General features: G+C 39.5%; 1 protein-coding gene across 1 annotated transcript; it reads left to right on the top strand.

The window, feature by feature from the left end:
* Nucleotides 1-1,651: 1,651 nt before the first annotated feature.
* Nucleotides 1,652-12,241, top strand: meox1 (mesenchyme homeobox 1). The gene is made up of 3 exons (XM_010778071.1): nucleotides 1,652-2,606; nucleotides 7,348-7,520; nucleotides 10,718-12,241. Exons 1-3 carry the CDS (start codon nucleotides 2,111-2,113, stop codon nucleotides 10,838-10,840), a joined length of 792 nt encoding a protein of 263 aa, XP_010776373.1. The 5' UTR covers nucleotides 1,652-2,110; the 3' UTR covers nucleotides 10,841-12,241.
* Nucleotides 12,242-12,638: the final 397 nt, after the last annotated feature.

Raw genomic sequence — 12,638 nt, 5'->3', positions numbered from 1 at the left:
TATACTGACACACAGATGGCCCCTGCTCTGACCACAAATGCAGTGTAACCTCTGCTCCCTGCGGTGCGGCCAGAGCTCAGACTGCCAGTAAAAGCGAGGAGATGCTTCATGGCTCAACAATTCGCTGGGTAAATGGAAAGGGTTTGGTGTGCGACCTCAAACACTCTGCTCTCTGACTCTCTTTCTCTATTTTACTTTTGTCTATTTTCTTTCACTTTGTCCACTTCTAGTTTTTAAAGGCTTCACTTGATCTGAATCTTCTCCTGTCATCTCTTCTTTCTTTATTTTATTCACATTCAGTCAGTTTATTATATATTTTGTATCAGAGTATTCTTCCTTCTCTGTTTCTTCAAGGTTAGTGGAAACATAATGCAGTGTGCGAAAAAGAGTGTCAAATTATTTCGTAGCATCCAGAGAGCAATACTGTATTGATATACTACTTTTTTGCCAATTTTTTTCCTTTCTGGCTAAGAAAGTCATCAGCAGAAGATTAAAACAAGTTCCCCTTTTGTCTAAGGTTCACTCTCTCAGTTTTTCCCTCTTTCTTCTCTAATAGCCTCTATCTCTAAATCTTGCCGTCTCATTTTCTGTCTTCTATCGATGGAAGTCCGATCCATCACCCCTTCTGTCTGAGGTCAGGAGGAAAGTGAGGACACGCAAGGAAAACTAACCTCAGCTAACAAATATGAGCAGTATGAAGAAAAACTGCATTTCTGTAAAGTGTGGTTCGGTGGGTTTAATGGGTAACGGATACGCTAAAATTGATTCCAAATTTTGGTTTAGCCAAAAAGGTTTTAATGGTATTAGAGACATTACGTCATGGGGAAGTGGCTTTTTTTTTCTGAACAGATAAAAAATAAGTAATCAGAAATTGAATAATCATATTTCAGTCTATCCAGATGCGGTTAATCTACATGCAGTCGTAGACGCACACAATTGCCGCTGCAGCTTAATTTCTCAGACGTAATAAGAAGGAAGGGCTCCACACAAACCATACAAAAAAATGATAGCACAATCCCTCAGGCATAGTGTTTGCTTAGAGAAAATACTAGCTTGTGTTTTTGAAATATGGCTCTGAAATGTCATTGTGTTTCACTAAAGTGAAAAAAACCTCAAGAGGTGTGAGAGTCTGTATAGCCAATATCAAATCCAGTCCCTCTATCAGTTAAAGAAAGTACATCCAGGTGGATTTGGGTGTGTAGCATTAACGTGCACACAAGCATACACACAGTCATAAAAACAGGGAAGGAAAAAGAAGACTTTTCAGATTGGAAAAGACAGGCAGGGATCAGGGGTGTAGAGGGAAAGGGTTAGGGTTAACTTTCCTCTAAAAGGTGTCAAAAAAGGAACTAAATTGGGTGTCAGAAAGCGCTAAGGAGCTGAAATAAGTCAGGGTCCCCAACTCATGTGGGTGGGTGCTCGCTTTATATATTTACAGACAATGTCCCTTTAAAAAGCCCCACGTCTGGAAAGACCATTAGATGTGCATATAAAATTTCCCCTGTGATTAATAGTTGATGAGGCAGGGTTGGTTGGAGGGTACTAACAACATGTGGCCTGCAGGGCTCCTCCTCTGCAATCTCACATTACACTCCATAAACTTGCCACTCTTTCCCACCTATACGTTTAAAAAGGAGGAGGGCTCACTTGTCAAGAATGCCTTAGAAGAGTTGTGAAAACAGCCAGCCCGAGAAGGGGAGTCATGCAGTTGCGGATGCAGCTCTCCCACCGAGCCACAAGCCAGTGAGATCAGTCAGGGAGAGAGGGTGTGTGAGAGCAAGACAGAGGGAAAGTGTGTGAGAGTGTGTCAGGACCAGAGGCTCCAAAGGACGTCACATACACTCCCAGAGAAAGAGGAAAACGCGCTGTCACGGGAAAGGCGTCTATCCTCACGCGCTTTTTGGTTGTGGAAGAGACTCTGACAGAAGTGAGTATTCCTGAGGTGGATGAAGTGAGAAGATGATGATAGTCAGCTGAAGTGGATGTTTCTCAAAACAGACAGATACAGATTTCCGGTCCTAACCTCCGTTCTGAGGGGATTTCCAACTCCTCCACAAGGAAAAAGACTTGCAATAATAATCAAGATTGTGTGAAGTGTTTTTGCATCACCATGGATCAGCCCGGCAGCAGCTGCATGCGGAGCGCCCACCCCAGCAGCCCCATTTGGGGTTGCATGAGGAACCCTCACTCAGGGGTCCCAGGTGCCAATCTGCAGTCGCCCTACCAGCAGGCCCCTTTCTCCCTCCACCAGAAGCCTGACTTCTTGGCCTACACAGACTTCTCCAGCTCCTGCCTGGTACCGACCGCACCGCACGCAGCCTACCCCCGCGATGACAGACTGTACCAAGACAGCCAGGGGGGTTACCAGAGAGCTGACTGGCAGTTCAACCACTGCGAGACGCGGGTGAGGGCCCCAGAGGCCTGCCCGGCCATCGTCGCACCTGTAGCAGTAGGTGGAGGTGGAGGACATGAGCTGGACAATGCAGGGGGAGACAGGCTTCCAGGGGCCTTGCCCGGATGCCTGGATGGAGAATACTCACCCCAGAGCGTGGCTTCAGCAGAGTCTGACAAGAAGAGTTCCAATAAGAGGAAGAGAGATGTCACAGGTGAGTCACCGAGATGGATGGATGGCAGCTGGGTTTTATAGGGAAAGATGAGCATCCAGAACCTAGTCACAGGAGGCGTAGAAAAGGAAGAAACACATTTGGGAGGATTTGAAATTATTCCACATTCTTTTTCCTTTCCACTGTGTATATGGTGGTGGAAATGTAAATAAATTATGAGGAGGAAACATGGAAATGTGCCAGGGAAGCCAACAAGTGATAGTAATCCCATGAGCCCAAACCTTATTTTGACAAACCTGTAAAAACAAAACGCCATGCCATTTGTTGTAGCAAATGTTCAGTATTTCAAGGTTAAGAATGTCTTTCCTGCCCTACATCACAGCTGGCAGTGACACAAATTCTCTGTATTTCCAAAGCCAATCAGCCTTAAAGCAGCACTCTCACCACATTGCAATGTAAAAGGTGAGTAGGTGACAGGACTTTTGTGTTCAAGACACACATTTTAAGTAGCAGTTGCATCCTCTTATTGTTCAAAGGCTCAAATGATTAACGAGACGTGAACGTTTCATTGCGCTACTGTATCCGTTGGAAATAAACCATTGTTTAGTAACAGTATGGCCTCTTTCAAAATTATGGTAAAAAGTGACATCAGGCTTCTGTGAAAACAAAGCAGTTTAAGACATTAGAGGTGCCTCACATTTTTTTTATGTATTATACTTTAAGTTATAATTAAATATTTCTCAAAAGTAAATTTATTAAATTAACGATCCTGCTGCTTTTTGTGAATCAAGAATAAATTAAAACTTTACCCCTTGATCTATCAAAGAAAAATAAATTGATCATTAAATAATGCTTTGAGAAATGTTCAGCTGCTCAAGCAAACACTAGTGAGCCAAAAATATATAAAATCATATTATACACTTATCTAGAAATTCCCTCTGCTAAAATTCCTTTTTGTTAGAAAATTATGATTATCCTTTTAAATGCTTAGAGCTGTGTTGTAAGCATTCAAACGGTATCATTGTATGCTTTTGGATTATAGTGCAATTTATTCCCCCGATCATATTTCACATTTGCTTATAGGAAGCCAAATAATCCGATATCCATGACGAACTAATTCCTAAAAGTTTCACACGTAACACTAACTATGAGCGCAACGGACTAAAGTAAATGTTTATACTCAGACTAAATCTAAAGGTGTAAAATGTTTAAATGTGTAGAATGACAGAATTAAATAAAACCACACATCTGAAACGTTCACATTTCATCTGTGAAAACTAAGAAAAGTCTCAGCCTGTTAACTTTTTTTCCATCACAAAGATGATTTATGCAGTGACACTGGTATTTGCACCTCTACACCTAATAAGAAAAAACTGTACATTAAATTCTGGACATTTGAGAAATGCGTGAAGCCTCTAGTAAAACTTTGAACTAGGCAGAATTATTTTTTCTGGAAATCATTTAAATAACATTTGTCTGTTTTTAGTAACCACTCATAATGTGAGTGGAGTTTTTCTCCATCAACAGTTCAGATTTTGTAATCAACTGCTTCATTGTGATTATCTTTTTTTGTCCAACATACCATATCTGATTATAAAGACCATGAATAATTATTTGGAAAAACGACATGACCAAAGTCTGCAGCAGCCTAATTGAAGGGGGTGGTGGGGGCGTACTGACCCCCTCCCTTTCTTACCTTATTGTAACCTCCACTCACTATACTGAAAACATGCCAGACCACGTCTGGTAAAATCACTTTCCCTGTGAGCCCACTTTTTACATTCTTATCCATTGACATTTTCCTGTCGTTAAGCCGTAACACGATCTCCCACTGAGTGCATGCAACATGTCTGACCACTGCATCAGATCTTGGTTTTTAGAAAAGAGCCATTCAGTAATGTATTACTAGCTGGTAGAAGAACATATATTAGGAAAATGCCCTGAAGGCTTTTGCATTACAGACAGAGCTGCTATAGAGTCTGCTTTTGATAGTGTGCATTTATGAATATATGTTTCCAAAACCGTAAACTTGTCTTGATATTGACTTAAATCCAAAATATGACTAATATAATACAGCTCAATACGTAACAGGAACAGTGAGATAAGCAGTCCACCATTAGGAAATAATTAAGCCAAAAAGAAGCTAAGATCATCTTCATTATTATTATACTAAATTGGCTAAAGATTTGATGACAAAAACATCTCAAAATATATATTTCTATTTTTACCCCTTCCAAACATTTAACAGAATATAAACCCTTAAATTGTAGATTTTATATACCATAACACTTGCACTATGCACACATGTATTCTAACTGCTAGAATCCACTTCAAGACACTGGTACTAGCGTACCATGCTGCGAATGGATCTGGCGCTTCCTACATCCAGGACATGGTTAAACTGTACACCCCAGCACGTGCACTCCGCTCTGCATCAGCCAAACAGCTCGCTGCACCCGCATTGCGAGGGGGAACCAAGTTCCCATCAGCAAAAACACGTGGGTTTGCTATCCTGGATCCAAAATGGTGGAATGAGCTCCCCATTGAAATCAGGACAGCAGAAAGCTTACACATCTTCCGGCGCAGACTAAAAACTCATCTCTTTCGACTCCACTTTGAGCATTACAATTACTAACAAAGCACTTATATACTAATAAAGCACTGGCTTATCTAAAGCCAGTTGAGTAGCACTTGAAATGTTTTGGCTCTATGAAACCTGATGTACTTATATGATTCTGTTTTCTTCTAGTTTCTATCTTCTTGGTCGAATGCATTTATTGTAAGTCGCTTTGGATAAAAGCGTCAGCTAAATGTAATGTAATGTATTCCACATTATGTACAAAATACTAACTATTATAAAGCATTTTAAAACTGTTTGTACAGAAGGGTTTTTTCAAAATTGTTAAATTTAGAACTCATTTAGAAAATATTTTTGATGTTGTCAAGAATACAACTCCCATCTATATACCTATAAACAAAAACATATTATTAACTAATTACTACCTATAAGGTTAAAATGGAGTGTACCAATACAACTTACTAACTCATTGTCAAACCCTGGCTCCAGTTTAACATACTCAGTCACGCCTGTAATTTCCACCTGTTTTTTTTAAACAATCCAGAAGTTAAACCAGCTTTAACTCAGTCCTAATGAAGACAAACTACTTTTGCACCATCCAAGCAAAAAGGCACCAAATGTTTGCCTGTGGGACCCTGCTGGGTGCAGAAGCCTTCTCCCTGCTAGTTTACGGTCTCTGGCTGTGCAGGATATTTATTGGGGGCCTGTTTAGTGGGAACCAGTATGTGCCCTGCCAGGTGTTCAGTCTAACGAAACCTGCTTGACACAGCTCCAGACCAGACCTGACGCGGCAAGGCAGAGTCGGCGCACTCAGGGCAGCGCGTCATTAATGACACTTAAACAACAATAAGACGTTTTTTTGGCATGACACACTGGTACGCCTGCACACACATCAGACGTTTGCGCACATGAGCACACATGTGCCCAGTCACATCTGGCCCAGGTACAGCGATCACTTTCACATTCTGGCCTGCTTCTCTGGCAACCATCAAGCAAAACTTCTCACTTTGACAAATTAGAAGCATTTTTGAGAGATTACATCAGCTGCTAGTGTTGCTACCAATGCACAATTATTACCCCAAACTCTTTTCCTTTAATACACAAGAGAGGTTTTTACTGAAAGTTAAATCAGCCAGCTTTCATTTATATTTATCCTGGTAAATGAGGTTTAAAATTTGACGATTTCCTAGGAAATATAAAGGCAAGGAAACCAATAGATCTTAGCAATAAACTCAGACTTTTGTCTTATGAGAGCCTGGATAATCACTGAAACTGATGTCAGCGTTTAGTTCAGACCACATTTACTGCTCGACCCGTACAACTGACCGCCAAATTCATAGAGATATCTCAGGCTTTGTCCTGATGTATATGCTGTCATTTTGAGATGAGTTAATGTGAATTCCCCCCCGAGTGCTCAGGAGGGAAATCGCAAGACACACACACACACACACACACACACACACACACACACACACACACACACACACACACACACACACACACACACACACACACACACACACACACACACGTAGCAGTCCGACCTGGACACATCCGCACCTTTGTTCTTTTGTTAGAGGCTTTAACGATGTTCCGCTGCATTCCTCTCCTAACACAGTCCCTCTGTGGCTTGTCTGGTGGGCCCTGCCCTGTGCCGATATGCTCTCACACCATGAATGAACTGCATGAATTCATACTTACATTTGTAAACAAAAGGCTAAATGCACAATTAGAGTAATGTAAATGCACACATGCTGAAAACATGATGCAGGTGGATGAACTTATGAGTTCAGGTCAGGGTGGTCTATTTTTAAAGTGCTGGTTTTGGTGTTTACTATATGAGGGGCCTCCCACTAAAGAGTCTTTGGAGTTAGGGTTTGTTGGTTGGAAAGGTCCTTAAGGTCTGTTTAATAGTCAATGAGAGGATGTTCACAAAAGGACTATAGGGCTCATTCAAATCAGATTAGCTAGGAAGAAATGAAAATAGATGGAAGTGTTCAAGTGGTAGGATCACCCTAAGACAATCAGGGTCCCTCACCCCTTTATATAGAAGTTAGGCTGAAAATCTGCAATACCTATTTTAAAAACTTTAAAAAATATGCATCTCAAATGATGCTAAGAATACTTTATACGTCAGTATACATGAGCAGACCAACAGACAAGCATCTCTAACTGTAAAAAACTAAATTATGTCCCCCCCCCCAGATATCCAGGATTCAAGTTTTAAGGTGGATTCCAGCTGCAAGGCCCGGAAAGAGCGCACAGCGTTCACTAAGGAGCAGCTGAGGGAGCTGGAAGCTGAGTTCACCCACCACAACTACCTGACCAGGCTGCGCCGCTATGAGATCGCAGTCAACCTGGACCTTACAGAGAGACAGGTACACAGCCTTTCCCTCACTCACACCATATAAATATCATTATATATTTGGAGAATCAATACCTTTGAGTGGTTTGGATTTTGTTAATATGGTAAAAGTTTTTTTTTTTTTTAAAACAAATGGACAATGTAATGGACTGATTTTAATCTTTGTGTTTAATAAATAAAGAATTAAGAATTCTTCAACGACCAAAACATTTGAAATCTAACAGAATTGTTTAAGTTACAAATACTGAAAGCTATGGAGCCCCTAAAGGGACATGAAAGAAAAAAAAAAAAAGTCGAGATAACTGGCTAGTTTCTCGTGGAAAGTATCTCTGTAGCCCACTTCGGTACTGGCCCATCGGGACGAGCCGGTCCGCCACTGGCCCTGTTTGTGTGTGTTTTGAGTGTTTGTTTCCCTTTAAAAACAGCTGCGGGCAGCAGGTAGCCTACTCTGAGAGTCAAGGACATTAATTCATAGATCAAAGCAGACTGGTTTACAGACTCTCCTGTTTTGCCAATCCGGTGCTTAAACAAATAGCTCTACACCCAGGGCCGAAATGCCCATAAAATTAAGTCTGAGTTCGAAATATATCTCAAATAATGTATGCACTGTCATTTCCCCACGTAAACATAACAGTCTACAATGAAATGGTTGTCTCCTGTGTGCTCCACTTCTACTTGGCGCACCGGTAACTTTCTCCAAAAAAATACTAACCCGTTATCCCAACTTTTTTGTTCATGTCCCTTTAGGGGCTCCGTAGAAAACCATAGAAAGAAAGAAGTTTCTAAAAAGTTAATATTTTTGTTAGTTATTTTACCAGTTACTTTTTTACTATTACTGCTGTCATACTTTAGTTCTTTATTTCTAGTTGCAAAACTCAGTAAAAGGTTTTCACCAAAAACAAACATATATAGTAATAATCCAGATGCATGCACATAGATGCATTAAAATTAAATGGAGCCTTTTTTTTCCACAATACTTTTCATCATGTGGTCGTGGCAGAATGACATGCACTGTAATGAGTGGGCGGCAGTTGCAGACTGGATGAAATCGGGCAAACATGTGTCGATGTTGCTGGATCAAACCCCAGTCTGCCTGTCAGGCCTCAGTGTCCCAGCTCCTCCTAATGAGGCCACGGTGCCACAGTGACCACACATACTGCCGTCTGCTCCCTAAATCTATTTCCCAGACCTCTGAAACACACACACACGGACACACACACTCACACAGCCCGGTTCCATCTTCACTCGGAGCTCCCACTGCAACTCGTCGGCTTTTCCAGCTCCTACAGGCTTTGGCGTTTCACTGTCCTTTCAATCAGCCCGGATGAGCAGAAACACTGAGACAAAGAGGCTCAATTATGTGGGAACAGATTCATTTGAATTATTAGTATCCTATACACATATGACATGATCTTAGTTTATTGCCGCAGTCCTGTACAACACATAAAGTTTAGAGTTTAGAGTCATTGGATTTTAACATTTTTATCAGGTTTTAAATATGTTGTATTAGCTTATATGTATATATTCTATATAGTATTTTCTGATGAGAAACCCATCAGGATTGTTGAAGACCCACATCAAACCTGTTTAACTTAAGCATAATAGCTTATATTCTTCTGTGACAAGCTACATTAATGTCAACACACTTAAATGTACCCAGTTTTTTCAGAAAAGAGGGGAAATAGGTGAATTGTACATGATAAAAAAAAAGAATAATAATACATGATACTTGTATAGCGCTTTTCTAGACACTGAAAGACGCTTTGACAGAGAATAAAAAAACAAAGAAAAAAACAAAGAAAAAAGCTTTGAATAGAATAACATTAGCTTATGTAAAAAAAAAAAGCATTCAACATCGGCTTAAGTATGCCACTAGCTCCGACTTTTATGTTGACATTGTATCCGTATCATATACATGTATCATATTAATATAAAATAGCTTTCCTGGGAGTTATAAACTTCAGTTGAGGCCTTTATAAAAGGACAATGAATGTTCCCAATCAGGGAGTTAGCAAGTGTTTTTCTGTCGTATTTCTCCTGTAATTTCAGGAAGTGTGTCTTTTTGCTGCTATTCTTGGCCGGACAGTTGAAGCATGATATCATTGCCATTTCAGAGGAGTGCAGTGACACAGATGAGCACTATCCACACCGTAAACTCACATCCTGTGTAGGCTGACATCCTGATAGTTGACTCTTCTGACCCCGCTGTCTATACGATACTCTCTGCCTGCATTTGCAGAGATTTTTGAGCCAGAACAGAAAGCTTTGCACTGACAATTCATACTCCTTGCAAGGCCAACGCCAAACTGAGCCAATTTCTATTCTGCTCTGGGAGATTTGTGGGGGATTATTTGTCTATTTTTCTGCTGACCTTGCTGTACATTTTGCTAAAAATTGCAAAACTGAGAGCTAAGCCGCAGGGATTCTGTTACTAGTTCAAAAATCTTTGGATAGAAAAAAACGTTTTTCACTGTGTCTGTGTAAATGTGATCTAGTATTAGACAGTCATTGTTTTATCTCCGTATACTGGGTACTTAATGTGTAGTATATGTGTGCCATATTTTTTATTTATTGCATTATTTAACAATTATCTCTCATTGTTTTGGTCTATAATGACAGACACTAAACTCTAAGTCACACTATATTTTAGTCTGTGTGTATATATGCAATATATTGTGGACATAGCTGCTACCAATCACAACCCACTGCTCACACTTTTTCCGTGTAATTTACTTTCATTTCCGTCTATAGTTTGTATTTTACTTCTATTCTTGACATAGTTTTGTAAATACCTCTAAAGATTTATTTTTGCTAGTCTTTTGTATTTATGTATGTCTTTGTGCTGCTGCAACAATCATATAAAGCCTATTCTTATATCGTAGAATGTCAGAAAATAGTAAGGATCAATATACTTTTATAGAAAATCAGTCAATATTCATATTTGAGAGATCCTAAACAGGAAAATGTTGGCATTTGTGATTAAAAAATTTTTTACGATGAATAAATTATTAAAATAGTTTTAAATTAATTTTATGTTGATCCACTGATAAATAATGCCTCGAAAACCGGAACAAGACACATTTAACTCAATAACTTTGTCCATGTATGCAACGTTAAACCTCGTTACACAATCAAATGTCAAAATCAAGAACCAACTTTTTAATTCAGTGCACATTCTAATAAAGCATTTTCTTTGTTTTTGTACAACAGGTGAAAGTGTGGTTTCAGAACAGGAGGATGAAGTGGAAGAGAGTGAAGGGGGGACAGTCGTCCTCGCCCAATGACCTGGAGAATGACGACATAGACTCGGCGGCCTCACCAAGCTCTGAATGAACAAAGCCTACGACATTAGGAAAAAAAAGAGATGTCACAGAGAGACTTGGGGTCAACTGGACACTAATACAGCGCAATGAAAGCGTAACTCGATTCTGTGGAAAGCTGCACGATTCAAACAAGACTCTTAATAATTCCCAGGAAGAAATCACAGAGCATCTACTTTGCTGTTGTAAATAGTTGAATATGTCCATAATGAACTGCATTTTGATACATTATTGATAAATTCTCTGTTCAAGAGGCCACCTTTTGATACATTAAATATTAAAGATGATACTTATGGTCATTGTAGATCAGTGACAAAGTCCAGACAGAAGCTTTAAAGCCAGTGATGACATATCAGACCGTGATGTGATTGAGTTTGAGAGCATCCCCTGTGCTTCCAATAGTGTAATCATGGCCTTTGACGCTTGACTACAACCACCTGGGAAAACTCAGACTGCACAATTGTTGCCAAGCCATAAGTGCCTCAGAATCTGATTTTTTTTAAACATTTTGTCAGTTTCCTTTTTTCCTAGAGTTTAGGTTTTTCTAAAATCTGTCAAGCTTCCTTTTTTTAACTATTCTTTTTTATACATGTTGAATGTTATTGATAAAACACAGATGTTGCCTGTTTCTGCAAATAGAATAAATCATCTGTTTCAAAATGAGAAAATATCTTGATAATTTCTTCCATCCGCAACAATTGAGTTATGATCGGACAGTAGGTACATCTATATTCTCAGCTAATGGTTGTATCATGTGTGGATCTTTGGGTCAGATATTACAATTGCTAAGAAAATAATAGCTGAGGAGAAGTTTGCTCACATTAGCTTTTGATGTTGGCAGCTGGCATAAAAGGAAATACATTGTCTGTGTGTGTTTTTTGCCTGTGCCGTGTGTATGAGAAATTGCCTGTCCTTTTCAGCATGCAGTATTTTCACATGGTTCCAGCAGCCGCCCACATCTTAGATTTTTATTGGAGTGATTCAATCTAGTCTACTGTTGTTCTCACTAGCTGTTTCCTGTTTGGAAATAACTGCCAACCAATTAGAGCTTCATACACGCAATTGAAAATGATGACAAAATCTTTCTTTGCCAGAAAAATTTTCAACATCTTTCTGCCATTAAGGCAATAAGAAAGGATTAGACAACATATAGGTTGTTTTACATCCATGTACAGAAACAACAACTCAACACCTTTATATGGTAACAAAGAATGCCTGTTATATAAAACAGTTCACTCATCGTGAGAAACAAACAGATTAAATACTAGAATGAAGATCTCCATAGTTGCAGAAAGCGTTTTAGCATCTTTCAGCTCCTTGTTTTTAGCAAAAGCAGACAGCTATTTTGAAAATTGAAACACAGCTAAAAGTGCGTGTGTGGGTAAAATATGGGTGAATATTTGACTGACATTCCAATTACTGAATAAACTGTGTACCAAAGTGTTTGCAATATCGACTTTATACACAGGTTGTTATGATTCCAGCTTGTTCCACTGCGCTAAGTGGCCCAAAAGTCGCACTTTATGCTAATTTCAATAACTTCTATTGCTATAGCTTCTGTGTTAACCTCACTTACGACGTTGCATGTTGCTGCTTTGCAAGTCTAAATAGCATGCATCTCCAAACAAATATCCCCCATTAACATGAACCTGATTTCAGACTGAATAAAGGGGGAAACAAATCGGCACCTCTGTTTGGTTAGAATAAAATATACTTACATTTTTCCTTTTCCCGTCAAAAGGCAGATATTTATCTCTGGCTTGCATAGTCTACAATTTAAAAATGAGAAATTTGATACACATGTCACAAAA

This window comes from Notothenia coriiceps, unplaced genomic scaffold (assembly GCF_000735185.1).
Source record: "Notothenia coriiceps isolate Sejong01 unplaced genomic scaffold, NC01 NC01_scaffold00018999, whole genome shotgun sequence".
In the NCBI taxonomy this organism is placed as follows: Eukaryota; Metazoa; Chordata; class Actinopteri; order Perciformes; family Nototheniidae; genus Notothenia; species Notothenia coriiceps.
The sequence above is the reverse complement of the archived record's forward strand: the minus strand, read 5'-3'. Positions and strand labels throughout refer to the sequence as shown.